Source organism: Cornus florida, unplaced genomic scaffold (assembly GCF_030987335.1).
Source record: "Cornus florida cultivar Cherokee Brave unplaced genomic scaffold, ASM3098733v1 CherokeeBrave_3.0.0_Hap2_Chr10, whole genome shotgun sequence".
Classification (NCBI taxonomy): Eukaryota; Viridiplantae; Streptophyta; class Magnoliopsida; order Cornales; family Cornaceae; genus Cornus; species Cornus florida.
The window spans coordinates 70325421-70344648 of NW_026775580.1; the positions used below are offsets into that span (position 1 = coordinate 70325421).

The 19228-nt window shown below is 38.7% G+C and overlaps 1 protein-coding gene across 1 annotated transcript; it reads right to left on the minus strand.

Annotated features, from left to right (window-relative positions):
* Nucleotides 1–9369: 9369 nt before the first annotated feature.
* LOC132276942 (S-adenosyl-L-methionine-dependent tRNA 4-demethylwyosine synthase) lies at nt 9370–17679 on the minus strand. Its single transcript, XM_059778592.1, has 8 exons — nt 16638–17679; nt 15513–15628; nt 14560–14735; nt 14272–14462; nt 14080–14166; nt 10441–10598; nt 10146–10356; nt 9370–10056 (listed from the first exon to the last, which is right to left on the minus strand). The coding sequence occupies exons 1-8, from the start codon at nt 17508–17510 to the stop codon at nt 9919–9921; spliced, it is 1950 nt and encodes a 649-aa protein (XP_059634575.1). The 5' UTR covers nt 17511–17679; the 3' UTR covers nt 9370–9918.
* Between the last annotated feature and the right edge of the window lie 1549 nt (nt 17680–19228).

Genomic DNA, 19228 nt, shown 5'->3' on the forward strand with positions numbered 1-19228 from the left:
AAAGTGAAATTTTCCTCAACTGAGACTCTTAACACTCAATCTCCCCATTTAGGAAGAAGAGATTATACCATTTGAACTAGTGCCCATATTGGTTCATTTAGACCTATTTGTTCTAGAGTGTCCAATAATCAAGTGTCGAGGCATTGCAATAAGGTAGCTTACTGTCACGCCCCGCAAACAAGAGCCTACGCCACGTAGGCGCCACACAGTCGCCCAGCAGACGATGACATGGAGCCTGCTTAGACCGGAGCTCTCTAAACTTCTCTACACAAGTATGGAACTTTCCGGAATTCTCTAGATTAGTGTGGAGTTGTCTAGGCTTTTTTAGACTTGTCTAGAGTTGTATAGAATTCTCTAGACTTGTCTTGTACATTCTATATAGTTGTGTAGATATTTCTTTGGAGGATTCTAGACACTCAATCTAGGCCACACATTTGTACACATCTAGAATGTTCTTGTAAGGCCAATGGCCTATAAATAGGAGGTGAGAGTTCATTTGCTCCTCACCAAGCAACCAAGTTATAATCTCTCATCTCAAGCAATACAAGTTATATACATTCTCAAACTCTCTTACTCACTTGCCTAACCTCTTCTTACACACCCAAGTAAGCAAAACACTTGTCTAGCCTTAGTCTTCACTAAGCTAGCACACTCGGGTAGGCTGACTTAGCGCTTCAAGGGGGCTTGAAAGTGTCTAAGGCCGCACGTGAGCTTGGAAAAGTCCAAGTCTGTGACAGTTGGTATCAAAGCTAAGGTCGTAAGGCGTCACACCTTGTGTAGAGGAAGCTATGGCGGAGCAATCAGAAGTGACTAACAATCAAGAGGATGAGCTACGTGGAAGGGAAGCAAATCTCCCTCCAGTCGGAATGAGGACGAGGGCTAGGTCGAAGGACATCATGGTGGGCTTAGAGGCACGTATGGCAAACATGGAGGGGTCCATAGCCAACGTGTTGGAGCAGCTTGAGGATGCTCACCAGCGCATGGATGGGCTGGAGTCAGAGGACGCTAAGGTCCAGAATGCTGTCGAAGGGTCACTCAATGCCCTAAGTGGTGACTTTCGGCAGGAACTCCAAGCACTTCAAGAACTTATGTTGGGCGAGTTTGCCACCCTATGTGGCTATGTTGATCAGGTGCTTGGCATTTTCTGTGAGCAAATAGAGGAAGTGCGAGCGAACTGGGCATTGTGCAAACGGGTGGTGGCGTTCGGCACAGCTACTACGGGGGTAGTAGCACCTCGAGTTGATATTCCCAAGCCTAAGTGCTATAGTGGGAACCAGGTAGTGAGGGAGTTGGAGAACTTCCTCTTCAGCATGGAGCAATACTTTGAGGCTACGGGCATAACGGATGAGACCATCAAGATACGCACGGCGACTCACTACCTCATAGACTATGCCCTATGATGGAGGAAGAAGTATGGCGATATGGGCAAAGGTACGGTCTCTATTGATACTTGGGCTGATTTTATAAAAGAAATTAAGAAGCATTTCTATCCTGAGAATGCCGAGGATGAAGCCAGGGGCAAACTTCGAAGGCTAAAACAGGTTGGGTCGATTCGGGACTATGTGAAAGAATTCACTAACTTGACTCTTGAGTTCCCAGACTTATCCGACAAGGACTCTCTTTTCTTCTTCATGGATGGTTTGCAGTTGTGGGCCAAGACGGAGTAAAGGCGGCGCAACGTGCAAGACTTTGCCACGGCTATTGCAGAAGCGGAATCCTTTATTGATTTCAGCTCCAAGAAGGAACCCTCGTCTAAGCCAAAGGACAAAGACAAAGACAAGGGGCGGTATGCCGGCAAAGGTGGGGGAGACAAGGGCGCTGCACCCCACAAGGATTGGTCCCGTAAGCCAGGTGGTGGCCATGGTGGCAAAGAGGGAAGGGAGAACAAGGATGGAGCACCCAAGCCTAAGGGATCATGCTTCATATGTGACAGGCCATATTGGGTGAGAGATTGCCCTAAGAGGAAGACCCTCAATGCCACGACAAACCACTATGAGGAGCAACAACAACAACAGGAGGCGCAGATGGGTTCGCTGCAAATCCTTAATGCCATCAAGGCTAAAACTGAAGTCCCTAAGGCGGCGGCTAAGGGGCTAATGTTCGTGGAGGCGAGCATCAATGGGACACCTACACGTGCTTTGGTGGACACGGGTGCGTCCCACAACTTTATGAGCCCTGATGAGGCCAAGAGGATGGGCCTCAAGTATAGCAAAGAAGGGGGCTCCATGAGGGCAGTTAACTTAGCAGCAAAGGCTATACATGGCATAGCACACGGCGTCCAAGCATGCATTGGCGAGTGGGGTGGCCACATAAATCTATCAGTGGTACCCATGGACGACTTCAAACTAGTCCTTGGGTTGGAGTTCTTAGACAAGGTGAGAGCTTTCCCTATTCCTTTTGCTAACACTATGTGTATTATGGAAGGCAACACAGCATGCATGGTGCCAGTAGAGCGAGGCGCCAAGTTAGAAGCCCAAGCCTTGTCAGCTATGCAGTTCAAGAAGGGCTTCAGGAAGGGAGAGACTAGATATCTTGCTACGTTGATGGAGATGCCCGATGATAAGCTAGTCCCTTCCCCACAAAAAGAGGTGCCTAAAAAGATACAAGCCATGCTAGACGAGTACACGGACGTGATGCCTAAGGAGCTGCCCAAGAAGCTTCCACCTAAGAGGGAGGTGGATCATAAGATTGAGCTGGAACCGGGTTCCAAACCCCCTACTTTAGTGCCCTACCGGATGGCACCACCAGAGTTGGAGGAGTTGCGGAGGCAATTCAAGGAACTGTTAGATGCGGGCTATATTCGACCCTCGAAGGCCCCATATGGTGCACCGGTGTTGTTCCAGAGGAAGAAAGACGGGTCATTGCGCATGTGCATCGACTACCGGGCGCTCAACAAGGTGACTATCAAAAACAAGTACCCCATTCGTCTCATTGCCGATCTTTTTGATCAGCTTGGTGGAACACGCTACTTCACTAAGCAAAACTTGTGCTCGGGGTATTACCAGGTGCGGATAGCGGACGGGGATGAGCCTAAGACTACATGTGTGACAAGGTATGGCTCTTATGAGTTTCTTGTTATGCCGTTTGGCCTCACCAATGCACCTGCTACTTTTTGTACTTTGATGAACAAGCTCTTCCATCCCTACTTGGATCGCTTTGTGGTGGTGTACTTGGATGATATTGTTGTGTATAGCACCACTCTAGAGGAGCACGTGCAGCAATTGAGGGCGGTCTTCCAAGTCCTACGGGAGAACGACCTATATGTGAAGACGGAGAAATGCTCCTTTGCCCAAGAGGAGGTGTTGTTCCTAGGGCATAAGATACAGGATGGCAAGCTGATGATGGATGAGGCAAATGTGAGGGCCATTCAAGAGTGGGAGCCGCCCACTAAAGTGACAGAGCTACGCTCATTTCTTGGGCTTGTCAACTACTACCGCCACTTTATCAAGGGTTACTCGGCGAAAGCAGCCCCATTGACAGACTTTCTCAAGAAGACGCGTGCTTGGAATTGGACAGAGTCATGCCAGGAGGCATTTGATAACTTGAAGAGGGCAGTTACAGAGGAGCCGATACTTAGCTTGCCCGACCACTCCAAGCCATATGAGGTGCACACGGATGCATCAGACTTCGTTATTGGGGGCGTGTTGATGCAGGAAGAACACCCCATAGCTTATGAGAGCCGCAAGCTTAATGACACCGAGCGGTACTATACGGTGAGGAGAAAGAAATGACGACGGTCATCCATTGCCTACGTACTTGGAGGCATTACTTGCTCGAGGCACAATTTGTGATCAAGACGGATAATGTTGCCACCAGCTACTTCTAGACACAGAAGAAGCTCAGCCCCAAGCAAGCTCGATGGAAAGACTTCCTAGCGGAGTTCACCTATCATTTTGAATACAAGCCGGGCAAGGCCAATGTTGTGGCGGATGCGCTTAGTCGCAAGGCCGAGCTCGCAACTATTAGTCAACCCCAGCACCCTCTTGTTGAGCGGATCAAGGAGGGGTTGCAACATGACCCTCTGGCCAAAAGCCTTATTCAGCTGGCTAAGGAAAGGAAAATTCGGCGTTTTTGGCTAACGGATGAATTGCTTCTCACTACAGGGGACCGACTCTTTGTGCCTAGGTGGGGCAACTTGTGGAAGATGCTAATACGGGAGTGCCACGACACCAAATGGGCTGGTCACCCAGGTATGCGGCGCACACTAGCACTCCTGGAAGATTCTTACTATTGGCCTCGGATACGTGACGATGTGGAGACATGTGTGAGGACTTATCTTGTGTGCCAACAAGACAAGATTGAGCAACAGCATCCTGCAGGCCTACTAGAGCCACTGCCTATTCCAAAGAGACCGTGGGAGAGCTTCTCTATGGATTTCATTACTTGTTTACCCAAGTCAGAGGGTTGCGGGAGCATTATAGTGGTGGTAGATTGGTTCAGCAAGTATGCCACCTTCATACCCGCACCAACAGATTGCACGACAGAGAGGGCAGCAGAATTGTTTGTTGACCATGTGGTCAAGCTTTGGGGAGTTCCAGAAAACATTGTCAGTGACAGAGACCCGCGCTTCACGAGTAGATTTTAGACGGGGCTCTTCAAGAAGATGGGGATGGATCTCAACTTCTCTACGAGTTTCCACCCCCAATCAGATGGGCAGACGGAACGCATCAACGCTCTCCTGGAGCTTTATTTGAGGCACTATGTGAGTGCCAATCAACCAGATTGGGCCAAACTCCTTAGGGTGGCACAGTTTTCTTACAACTTGCCACGGAGTGAGGCTACCAATCACAGTTCATTTGAGGTTGTTACCGGATGGCAGCCTATGACACCCAACGTCATTGCTTTGACTTACGATGGTAAGAGTCCTGCAGCCTATAAATTTGCCAAGAGGTGGCATGAGCAGTCCGACTTGGCTAGGGCGTACCTTGACAAGGCGGCAAAGAAGATAAAGAAGTGAACCGGCACCAAGCGAAGGCGGGTGGAGTACATAGTGGGACACTAGGTGATGGTTAAGCTACTACCCCAACAGTTTAAGTCCTTTCGGAGCGTGCATAAGGGGCTAGTAAGGAGGTACGAGGGCCCGTTCCCCATTGTCAAACGGGTGGGTAAGGTCTCCTACATGGTGGAGCTTCCACCCAAGTTGAAGATACATCCAGTCTTCCATGTCAGCATGTTCAAGCCTTATCATGAAGACACGGAAGACCTTACTTAGGGCATATCGCATAGGGCACCCACGGCCGTTGTCACATCCTTTGACAAGGAAGTTGATGGCATCCTTGCGAATCATGTGATGAGCAGACGAGGTGTGCCCAAGTATACAGAATACTTAGTGAAATTGAAGAACCTGCTAAATAGCGAGGTGAGCTGGGAGCACGAGGATACACTTTGGCAGTTCGCGGAGCATATCCAACGGTTTAAGCAAGAAGACGCGACGAGGGCGTCGCGAGCTTAGGTGGGGGAAAATGTCATGCCCCGCAACCAAGAGGCTACGCCACGCAGGCACCACGCAGACGATGACATGGAGCTTGCTTGGATCGGAGCTCTCTAGATTTCTCTACACAAGTATGGAACTTTCCGGAATTCTTTAGATTAGTGTGGAGTTGTCTAGGCTTTTCTAGACTTGTCTAGAGTTGTATAAAATTCTCTAGACTTGTCTTGTACATTCTATATAGTTGTGTAGATATTTCTTTGGAGGATTCTAGACACTCAATCTAGGCCACACATTTGTACACATCTAGAATGTTCTTTTAAGGCCAAAGGCCTATAAATAGGAGGTGGGAGTTCATTTGCTCCTCACCAAGCAACCAAGTTGTAATCTCTTCTCTCAAGCAATACAAGTTCTATACATTCCCAAACTCTCTTGCTCACTTGTCTAACCTCTTCCTACACACCTAAGTAAGCAAAACACTTGTCTAGCCTTAGTCTTCACTAAGCTAGCACACTCGGGTAGGCTGACTTAGCGTTTCAAGGGGGCTTGAAAGTGTCTAAGGCTGCACGTGAGCTTGGAAAGGTCCAAGTCCGTGACATTACACTTTAACTAAACTCTCTGCTATGCAATCTTTTTGTGTTTGCCTAAAAAAAACAAAAAACAAAAACAAAAAACAAAAAAAAAAATCAAAACTAAAAAGTTTGCGACTCCATAATGTTGAGTGTGCTCTGAGAAAAAGTATTTTATTAAGGAAATATTACTTACCGATCATGTCATTTCAAATATTAAAGACACTTGCACACACCAAAAATAAATAAATATAAAATTCCAGAATACCAATACCAACAATACCAAACGCGACTTAAATTAATACAACTTTCGTAAAAAAAAAATAAAATAAAATAAAATAAATAAATAAATAAAATAAACATTCACAATCAAATATGAAAGCCTTTCTCAACCTCAACTTACATTTACATTGTTTATTAAGGGCTCTACCAAAATCCATGTTAAAAGATAATGAATCTGAATCAGACCTTGCTTATCAAGGTGGGCAATCTGAAGATAAAAAATATTAAACTTTCAATTTTACATTACGCAAAAAAAAAAAAAAAAAACATTACAATATCTAAAGGTGCGTTTAGTAACCTAATCGTTTTCTGTTTTTGTAATTTTAAGAAAGCAGAAACATGATTTTGCTTTCTTGAGTGAAAATAGAAAGCAAAAATGATATTTATTAACACTTGTTGTTGTCACAAATTTGAAAATATAAAATAATAACTATGTTTAATAATACAACATATTTGTTACAAAATGTACATAATATTATTTAATTTTTTTATTTTATTTTTTATTTTATTTATTTCTATTTTATTTTTTCCATGGCAAGAATTTTAGAAGTTAGTGATTAGAGGGGAGCATAGATAACTTAAATACGAACTCTCGGACACAGGGTGCAACCCAACCACTCTAGCACAACCATAGTTGTTAAAGGCTCAAAGCGCACTAAGGCGCCAAAGGCCTTCTGGAGCCTAAGCGCAAGGCGCAGTATAAGGCGCGAGCCTGATCGAAGTAAGGCACAGTATAAGGCGCGAGCCTGATCGAAGTAAGGCGCATGTATATAATAATGCATATTTAACAATATATTATTATATATATTCATAATCAAGCAATAATTACAGTTAATGTTAGTAGTGAACAATAAATTTATGAATTTCGTCAAATATTTCACAAGGTTAAACAATACGATTTATACTATAGAACCTTTTAATTTAGTAGCCATTAAGTAAAAAAAGAAAATGATACGAATAAATGATTAGAAAATACTAGACGCGCCTTTTCTGAGCCTGGAGCCTACTAAAAAGTTATGTGAGCCTGATTGAAGGGCCTGGCCTATAGTAGGTTGAGGCGCTTTCGCTGAGCCTTGATGAGCCTGGGGCTTTTTTGGAGCCTAGGCGCACCTTTAACAACTATGGGCATGACACTTGCTTCCATTAATATCAAAAAGTCATAAATTTAGAAAATCTAATTTAAAATTATAAATTGTAAAAATACCCAATACATCATACGTACAAAATTAGATATACCAAGACAAAAATATTCCCACCAATTATGTATATAAATACATGTATATGTATGATGTGTACATTTATTATGTGATATATAATATATTTAACAGAAGATATTGTGTTATAATATTGTAAATTAATTATAATTTAATATTTACATATAATATAATATAGATATGATATATAATAATTAAAATATCTATTACTTGATAATTTAATAACATTATATTCTATATCAAAAACTATTTTGTCACAAAAAATAATTTACATTATTATTTAATATATTATATATTAAAATATATTTTTATCAAATAAAAAATAATATATAATATCTAATTTATTCTATATTAAAAATTTATATTTTTATTAACATTTATTATGTAACTTAGTATATTACACAAATAATATGAATTTTATTTGAAATGAATAATACTGTACAGTAACATTAGTGAAAACGTTTTTGCGTTACAGTGCCGAAAATATAAGAAACATTATTTTGATATTTTCACTTTTCTTCACAAAAATTAAAAACGTTTTCTGTTATAGAAAAACAAAAATATTTTATTAAACGTGATTTTTGTTTTTGTTTTACCATTTTAGAGGTTGACAACAATAAACAAGAAACATTTTTCCTACTAAAGGCAGCCTAAACTTTTTCATTTATTATATAGATTTGACAAATAATAAATTACATATGCATGACTTGTTTTGCTCGACATACAGCTTGGAGTAGCTCCAATGTCATCATAATCAAAAAGTACAGGTCCTTGCCTGATCAAGTCGCCTAATATGTCTTTTCAAAAACAAAAGGTCAAATTCCATAGCATCTGTTTTGTAGATTGTATCACTGAGTGAAAACAATTTTGTTATCATATTACTTATAAGCAATACCAATCAAACAGATCAAATAGCTCTGAATCATGAAATATTCATCTTGACAAGAAATTATCTACACAATAAAATAGATATTACAAACACTAAGGGCTATATCTCAGTTCGGTAGAGCACCTCGTTTACACGCACGCCAATGTTTTTCAGGAGAGTCCATCATGCAATCAAAAGAATTGATACGATCAACCAGACCTTTTATTATTATTATTATTATTCTTGGTAGCCGAACTTTAAGATTCATTGAATACATGCATTTAATATCGTTCCACATGCATACATTGATCCTGCCAACAGGCCAAATACATATCATTAATACATTACATGTGAAAAATATTTTAAACTACCTTTCATTGAACATGGATTTTTGGGGCTTTAGTTGTTGCACTATGATTTCAACACGCACTTGTTGAAAAACATAGGCATTTGATCACTAGACGCATCTAATTAATTGAGAGGTAATTACGTTGTCTTAAATTAATGTTGACACACATCATCATCATCATAGTGAATAATAACATAAAACTCAATACTAGTCAATTTTCTAATTTTTCTTTCAAAATCAGATCCAAATCCAGGGACTTTAGATCATGTAAGCTGGGTAATGATCCAAAGGGCTTGGTGTATGAAAGACATACTAGATTCTAATTATTCTTTTTTTATTCCCTACCAAACTAGGGGAGGGGGGACCTGAACACGAACATACCTGCTTCCGCTCGGGGAGCTGGGCGCTCTACAGTTCTACCAACTAGGCCACTAGGTAATATGCCCATAGATGCTAATTATTCTTTCAAACAAAATGACTTCTTGCCAACCAAACAAACCAAATGGTAGGTAGAGAATAAAATAATAGATATAGAGAATGAAAAAAAAGGAAAAAAATGCAAAACAGACTAAAGCAAGTAGAAATGCAGGAACATAATGCCAAATGTGAAAAAATATGTATAGTACAAGCAATTTCACAGAAACTTTAAAGCTTGCATCTTTAACATCAAATGGAAACTGAGAAGATAAAAATTTAAATAAAAACTTCTAAATATGATACAAAAGTAATATATAACCTATTCCATAAATCTAAATGAACAAAGAAGAAAGCTTAATTGAGATTATTGAACGCCATCAGTACTTTAGGCTAGCAGCTTCAAATATAGCCAAGGTCAGTAGGTAAGGAATCCCAAGAAGCATTTCAGGCTGAGGAATCCCATTATTTTCTTGAAAGGAAGGGCAATTGAGTCACGATGCACTAGAACACTCTATGGAAGGGCGAAATGATGTATTTATAACCCCCCAAAACCAAAGCATTACAATTTTTAAATAATGACAAAATTACATGCACGAAGTATTACATTGACGACGATTTGCAACCTTCTATTGTCATGTAATGCAAAACTTTTCCTCGAGGAACTAAATTACAGTAACACCTAATCTCAGGTAACAAAAAATGAAGGCAATTCTAGCGACTCAACACAGTTACTTCAACACTCTTGCAGTTTCTCTACTTAGGTAGTCGAAATTCAGCACACACCTGATCGGTCATTGAGTTTTGTGATGCCGCTCCTTTCTATATCGAGATTGACCAGGATCAAACCCACCTTCCTCTGCTCCATAGACAGCCCAAGATGGGGTGGCAGCCATGTAATCATTGCTATTAAAAGGTCTTCCAGAAGCCACCTGAAAAGAGAACAAAAATCTTAGATGCACATATTTAATATGATGCTATGGAAACGCACACTGAAAGGTTATAACAGAGTAGGGGTTACCAAGTCATGAAACTTTTCATAATCTATCCATGTGAACCATTGGCCATTGACCTTAAACTTTTCAACCCTTGCCAAGAGGACACAACATGAGTGGACATGCTCACAAGCAACCTCATATTCCCCTTTGCTTTTTTGAGCTAAGGCCTCTGAAAAAGCTTTCACGTCAGCATGCCATGGCACATTCTCCATGGTCAACTTTGATGTAGCAGACCTGTTAAAAATTCTCTTGATTATGTCAGTACAGGATGCTGATTGATGCATGTGTGCAGGGGATGATTAAACAAGAAAAACTTACGTTCCACAATAGGTGACGCCTTTAATTTCAACAAAATCAGGTGTTCCGATGTCAAATAGGCTAAAATAGGCATCTATGTCCTCTGTATTCCACCCTTTAACCAGTGTCAAGCGATACACAGTTCGCTGCTGCTTCTCTCGGAGAGCTGTCAAGGAATCCTGGCATTGATTTTTGCAAATTAATCGCAATAAGTAATGCCTAGATGATAGAAAACTAAGGTGGAAGATCACATATGGGAATCCATGTGACAGTAACTGAGCATTATTGCTGGTTCCTTCACAACAGACATTCCGAAGATGGATCCATAATCTAATGCGTAACAAGATATTTTCATGACAGAAATGAATCCAAGAGGATAATCACTCCTAAGAAATCCAATGCGTTAAAAATTGAGAGGAACAATAGACAGAATGATTCGGAAAAAAAAAAATATGGAAGCAGCAGTTGTTAAGTAAGCACTTGGTAAAAGTAAAACATCATTCACAGGTTCAGTACAAATCAGGCAGTGTCAAGAACCAAGGGACAGGTTAATTCTCAGTGTTTAACATACGAGGTATAGGAAGAAAATGACAGTAAAAGATGACAAGTTACAAGAAAGTGGAAGATGGAATATGACATAATTTAATGAATACCAGAAACCTCCTAAAGTGAATTCATATGTCAAACAGAGATATTATAAAAAAGTAGTATGATTACAGATCAAGAATTAGTTTTCCACATTGATTCTCTATCATGGGCGCTCATGTCAGCCGACAAGGAAGCATATACATATATATGCTAAAACTGGTGTTACTACAATAGAGTTGTTTGTGGAAGACTACTTTTGACCCACAACCAAGTTTTACACATTGTTGCCAGATATTTTTTTTAAAATCGGCCAAGTTAAAACAAGGGAGGATTTTGTTCTGTTAAATTATATGGATGCAGTAAATGATTGGGGATCAGTAATTCAACTATTCTGCTTTAATGCTGTCTTTTGTGGTTTTTCAGTTCATCCAACCACCAGGGGAACAAAAAAAAGGTCATCCGATCAGGGAAAAAATGTTAAGGTGACCAAATTAGAGTTGTTTATGGGAGATCATTTTACTACTCTATGCAATAACTTTTGATGTTTTGGATCATTATTATCCGTTATTTCTTTGTTACTATCTACCTTTCTCTTTCCACCTTATATTTTTTTAAACAAATCTCCTCATTCCGCTACATAATTTCTCTTGAAATATATTTAGTGTAATTCAACCACCCCGCCCCACCCAAAAAAAAGAAGGTAAATTACAATGACCTCCCCTAAGGTTGGCCTAATTGCAAGTAGACGAAACTATTGAATTTTTTTGCAGCAAGTCCCCCTGAGGTTTGACCCCTTTTTGCAAAGACCTCCCCTCGGTACAAAAATCAGTATTTTTTGTCAGAAAAAATTGATTGAAGTGACCAAAATGCCCTTCAACTAAGTGAAAAAGGCCCTATTACCCTTATAGTGCCATCACATATACACAAAAAAAAAAAAAAAAAAAAAAAAAAAAAAAAAAAAAAAAAAAAAAAAATCTTATTTTAATGGACCAAAGTACCCTCTTCTCCCTTCAAGTATTCTCCTCCACGGCCTTCTCTCTCTAAAATGAATTCTATTGATGAACAATAGAAGAGGCATTTGGGTTTGAATCAATTGAATTCAATCTCTCATCATTTGTACACTATAAAAATCATAATCATAGTAGTTAAAGGCTCAAAGCGCACTAATGCGCCAAAGGCCTTCTGGAGCCTAAGCGCAAGGCGCAGTATAAGGCGCGAGCCTGATCGAAGTAAGGCACAGTATAAGGCGCGAGCCTGATCGAAGTAAGGCGCATGTATATAATAATGCATATTTAACAATATATTATTATATATATTCATAATCAAGCAATAATTACAGTTAATGTTAGTAGTGAACAATAAATTTATGAATTTCGTCAAATATTTCACAAGGTTAAACAATACGATTTATGCTATAGAACCTTTTAATTTAGTAGCCATTAAGTAAAAAAAGAAAATGATACGAATAAATGATTAGAAAATACTAGACGCGCCTTTTCTGAGCCTGGAGCCTACTAAAAAGTATGAGTCTGAGGACTTTATGTGAGCCTGATTGAAGGGCCTGGCCTATAGTAGGTTGAGGCGCTTTAGCTGAGCCTTGATGAGCCTGGGGCTTTTTTGGAGCCTAGGCGCGCCTTTAACAACTATGATCATAATCAATATGAGAATGAACACCCTACATATATATATAAACACACACACACTTTTTAATCATATACATGTAAATCACTGAATAATCTTTTGAATCCAATCTCTATTTAACAATCCATCCCATCCTTCTATATATACACAGTCACACAAGTTTTTTTTCCCTCTAAAATGCAAAACATTTGAGTTTGAATCATTTGAACCCAATCAGTAACATAAAAAGAATGAACACCAAATATATAAAAGCTTGTGAATCTGAAGGGATCAATTCACTAAAAATTTGAGAAATAATCTTTTGTGAGTATGAAGGTTAGCCTTTGTGACTATATGTGGCTTGTCATAACACAGTTCAGAGGATCAATGTTATGCCTTGAACAGCTACTGAGATACCGAAACTAGACAATACGACATAATATGAAGATGATGTACTGAAAATATGAAAACCCAGGAAAAAAAAGTTTAAATAATGTGTAATTTGTAAAGGTCAGCATCTTCAAATTATGTCATTTAAATTTTTGTTTAACTGCCAAACCAAACCGGATAAAGCTGGCTCTTTTTAAGTTCACAACTCACAGATCCCTCCCCCCCAAACCTCTGCTGAAACCATTATTCTCAGACTGAGACATTGATGTATAATTCCTCGAGAAAAGCTTAACAAAATAAAAACATGAGCCAACATTTACTATCTGTTTTCTCCACTCCATTCCACTCCTTAGACAAGCACAAAACAACCCAGTTGCCGGAATCTGGGTTCTTACAAAAAGATGAACAGAATTCCGATTAAGCGGATCCATTGTCATGCGTTTCTCTTATTGCCAGCAAAAAAAAACTGGGCTTGCAATGGAAGATTTTTCCGGCGAGATCGATCAAGGAATCAAGAAGGGCAGCCGGAGAAACGGCTTCACAAGGGCGGACCAACGGAAATGTCAGAATCTGGCGATTAGACTGATCATACTTGTTGATCATTGAAGAAGATGAATAAATTGAAGAAACAAACACAAAATGACGGGTTTCAGTCTTCAATGGCTGATCGGCGGTGTTTGGCAGATGTTTGTGGAGGTAGAGAGAAGAAGAGGGGTGGTGGCGGCTATGGCGATGGGTGGAGGTGAGAGAACTAAGAACACTATTGTGTCCGGTGTCTTGACATATATGAATGGGCCAAAGGGTCATTTACTATTTTCAGATATTTGTACTTTTTTAACAATATAATAAGGGAAGATAAGTGAAATCACATCAAAATCTGACATAAGAAGGTCTTTGTATTAAAATGGCAAACCTTTGGTTTATTTGTAATCAGGCCAAACCTCAGGGGAGGTCATTGTAGTTTACCCCACAAAAAAAAAGGGACAATGAAAGAAAGAAAAAGTAGAGTTGATAATAGATGTTTTCAGGTCAATTATCCAAATTCCAATAAGAATTACTCACAATAAATCGCTCCCAGAAATCCCCAAACAGTGGCCTATCAATTGCCTTCAAGCTGTCCTTTGTTGCAGCATCTACACTAACGTATAACTGCACAAGTCAAAGAAGTTAAATAAATCACATTAGATGTCAACATCAAAGAAATTAAATATGTCTACTACGTATAAAACTAAAATGAGGACAAGGCCTGCAAACCTGGGTGATAGGTTTCAGCATCTTAATCTTTTCAGGGAACTGTGCATTGGTGACCAGAAAAGTAGAAATACGCCTCCGGTGCAGTTCATCTACAAGTGAGTTAATCTCTGGATACATGATAGGTTCACCAACAAGTGATAAGGCACAATGCCTAGGGGAAAGACCTTCCGATAAGCGCTCCTGTTTAACACCTGCAGGCAAATTTGCCTTGTCAATTTTGTGCATTGGCTTATATCACAATTCTCTCTATACATTATCATCGAACTAGAATGAAAACACAAAGCCTACCAGGAACTCCTTTCATTTGCCTTATCATTTTTGTGTGCAGGTCTATGGCAGAGTTCACAATATCTAAAGGATCATCCATCTTCCATCGCCAGCTCTTTCCTACAGGATTTGTGTGATGCCTCCAACAGAAAACGCATTTGTTGGCACATGCCAAACTTGGAGTTGTCTCCATGCACCTGTTTCATTTCCAGCAAAAGGGAGGAAGAAAAAAAGAAGAAAAAGAAATTAAATTGTCACCAATGAATATCATAGCTGATGTGTAAATTAAAGAAATAGCAATAAGACTTCATTATCAGATCAGAAGTCGGTAGCAAGTTAGAGAAAGTGTTTTTAGTTGTAAGTAAAAGGCAAGGAGCTTCAATTGATGAAGAAATGAGGTGCAATCCTTTGATACTGCCGCGCATAACTAGAGCAGCCAAAGAATGGATCATACCGACCCTACATATAGGAATTGGTGTCTTACAATAAATAAAAACCTATAGGCCACATGAGAAACAATACATATAGCAGATACTAAATCTTGATTGCCTCATTTATACAGGATTTAATACATAAACATATGAATATATATATATATATATATATAATACCATACATATACCAAAAATATATATAAAAGATACGTACAATGCACATAAGATATATGTTAGTGTAAAGGTACTCTATGAGTATAAGAAGATATTTGGAGGCTCTTTTTTACTTTCTTTATATATTTTTTTCACCATTCAGAAAAATAATAATAGAACAACAAAACCAAATATAAAAAACATTTAACCATCTGCAATTGAACATGCATTTTATAGACCTTGAATCACTAAGCTGTAACTTGGAACTCAAAAGATTCAGCAGCACATTACACATTGTAAAATCTGTCAAAAATAAAAGCATTACTTGAATTTATGCAATATCCGAAGTCCAAAACTAACAAAAATGAAGTAGTTATAAGGAATCACCTATGACTCTCTATTCCATAAAACGAGTGCTTGTAGCAGCCTCCACGCCCTCTGAGTTGTGACTTGGTCCATCTACAAAGTTTAACACCGCTATGTGAACCAATAATTTTATATCCCTGCAAAATTATGTCATTTAAGACATACAGTTAAAACAAGAACTGATCTAAAAGTAAAAATAAATGGTGTAAAATCATTTATAAGTTGAGCCAAAATCATATGCAAGGCTACTATGTGAATGTATCATTCTTAAGATAGAAAGAAGCATCAGAGATACAGATTATTTACCAAAAAATTTAAAAGTGATGGTAAGAATCCAATGGATCCTTTCTAAAGATTTCACTCTGACAGTTTGCAAAACCAATAAACACCGAGTTTCTTTATATTCAAGACTTCCAAATTCCAATCATTTCAAGCTGCATACTGTGCAAGCAAGAATTGACTGTCAACCTTAGTAAGCTTCACCATAATAATTATCATTTTTTTTTTTTTTTCGCGCTGGGGGGGGAATGGAAATGATGAAGAAAATATGAAATGGAGAAAATGCTTGAAAATGGGGCGATCTGTATTAGATGAAAATGTCCAAACCAATTTACAATTACAACAAATATATATACATAAAGAAGAAGTAATATTCATAAAATTGCAACTTGTAGAAGGGATTAATGGGTGTCTTCGGACACAAAATTGTTGAACTGAATGATGTACTTCAAGATCTATGAGATGGTAAAAATTATAATTTTTATATGAAATCCTGAACATTTGAATAGAAAAAACCAAAAAGTGAAAAAATTACAAGCAAACAAAAGTTATGAAATTCAACCTATAGAAAAAAACTAGCTGAGCATACTTTAACAAAAAGAGAACGAAATACTTACAAAAATTAAGTGAAAGCCCAAAAACTGATACCATTGGTTCAAATCCTAACATACTCTTATTTAAACTAGCACTCTAGAACTTCGAAACAAAAATAGAGCCAAGCTTCAAAAAAAATTCTCATGCATCATCGCACTAAGATACTAAATAAAGCCATTTAGAATACAAAACTACAGAAATTTTCTCATAAAAACCCCATTGGTCAAATTCCTTATTCACCAATTGCAACAAGAAGAAACTTTAAAAGATTACCTGTTTTTCTAAGCTCGTTCTAATTACTGGAGTCACCATTTCTTTTTCGCCATTCACCAGCTTCCCATTAGATTCAACAATTGTTGTTGCTTTCCTTGAAGGACCTTTCCCTGCAATGTCCTCAAGATCAACAATACTCGATTCCAAGGCATTCTCTTCCTCCTCATCATCATCATCCGACCCATCAATTATCTCCGAGTCACTGTCATTAACAACCCCAGAAGCAATAATACCCCCATTTTCCGAACAACCACCTTTCAAAACTCCAATCAACTTCCCACTCCAAACATCAAACACCTCATCCAAACCACCTTCGTCAACATCACCCTCACAAACAGGCAAAACCTCCGCCGCCCCAAGCGCTCTCATCCGCTTCGAAAAACCCCTCGCCACGGCATTAAACGCCGCTCCGTAGGACCGGCTTCCAACCCCAAAGACAGCAAATTTACACTTGCTAAGCAGCAGCGATCCGACTCTGAAGTCATCGGCACTCTCCTCCAACCAATTCCCAAAGAATCCACCATTCGGAGGAGGCTTACCGTCTTCCCAGGTGGAAGCGACGATCAATACTAGGGTTTCCAAATGGAGGTCTTCGGGCTCGTAGTCCTTTGGATCGACGAGGTCGAATGCGAGACCGTTGGAGGTGAGAAGATCGAAGAGACGCCGAGCTAGGGCTTTGGAAGTACCGGTCTGCGACACGAAGAAGAGTTTGGCTCTGCGTGGAGTGAGATTAGGGTTAGGGTTAGGGTTAGGGTTTGAGATTGAGGAGAGTTTGAGGCGGCGAGACTTGTAGAAGCAGTAGAAGGTGGTGGCGGAGAGGAGGGCGAGGAGAGTGAGACGAGCGGGGACGGAGGCAGAGGACACGTTTGTCATTTTTCACTTTGGTTTCGCCCTTTTAGGACATCGTTGGCTTCACAGGGACGAGATGGTTAGTTTAATTCTTCATTTTGCGCGAAATCACTGAAGCTGGTGTTTGTCGCCGAAGATCGGGGAAAGGCGGCAAAGAAGCACACACATACACACACTGGGAGGTGTAACAAGAATTTTGTTTTATGATTTTTGCAAAAAATAAAAATTATAAAAATGATAAATTATACAGTAGTCACTTCAATTATTATGTCTACAAATATTCGCAATAGTATATATTCTTCATTTCAAATGAAAAGTGGAAGATTGCAAATTCAAAAAACAAATAAATGTGTGCGGTTTTTTATTTTTTACAAGTACTGTATTATTTTAATTATTATTATTATTTTGAATTGTTTTAATTAGAAAGTTGATAAAGTAAAAAGAGGAAGACAAATCTAGGTCGTTTTGTAATTTAATTTTGATATGCAAGCCAATTTATGACAATATATTAACCATAGAGGAAATTAGTGTTATTTTTAGATAAAAAAATTAAGTTTTGCCTGTAATTAATTATATTAAATTTATTTGTTTCAGGAGTATTTTATACATGTAAAAGAAAAGGTCACAAACATATGGATCCTATGATTCCTATAAACAAATAAACTCCTCCCAAACACACTCACTTTTTCAAAAGAGCAATGTTGTTGGCTAGTTCTGCCACTCTTTTACAAGAACTGGTTCAACTTCAATATCAAATTTTTTTTTTTTTTTTTTAATCTCAAAAGCATGCTTTATAATTGGCTTGTGTTAATTTATTAAATAAAAAAAAAAAATCCGAAATAATAAATAAACTGATCAATTTAAACAGCATTATTAAGCTTGTTTATCAAATTGACTAGGCTTGTTAAGTTAATTTCTGATCATTCTCTTAAACAATATGACTCATTAGGATTTTAAACTGATTTCTTAAATTAATCTTAATTGTAAGCTAAAAACATAATTAAACATAATTTCTGAGCATTCTCTTAAACATAATTAAATGTCAACTTCATTGAATCCTAACATTTTCTGGATTCATTTATAATGAGCCCAGAAAAACCAATGCCAATGCCACCAATCAGGCTTCTGTTAGATGATTGTGCAAGAAACTAACTTTTACATGTTCAGAATATATAGAAAAAGCAAATATTTGAAGCCAAGTGAAATCCAACTAGCCTGAACTTGTAGCATTTCATGACCTAAGTCACATGAAACGAGAACGAATTCGAGAGCAGGAGCGCGTAAGCAAAATTCAAGTCACACAGAAGCAAGAGCGCGAGCAGAACATGAGAGCTAGAGCTCGCTCAGAACGTAAAAGCAACACCCGTTGAGAAGGATTGTGTAACTCGGATTCATGACAACCCACTATTAAGATCTCCAAAATGGATAATGAACTTCACTCCCCAGCCAATTTATAAATAAACTCACAACTTTAATTGACAAAAACACAATAAACATAGATTTAGAACATGTGTGTAATAACAATGATAACTGCATCTTGCCATTTGCATTTCCTTTTTCATCTTCTAAAAAAGATCAACAACTAAACAATCACAGCTATTTGGTGCATTGCGTAAAATTGAGAAGTTGGGGCCACTGAAATAAAGATGTAATCACTACAACAGAATTGGATTTAACACTGCAATTGTTAATGAAATATTTAAAATATACTCAATTTTTTAAGGCTAGAAAAAACAAATACA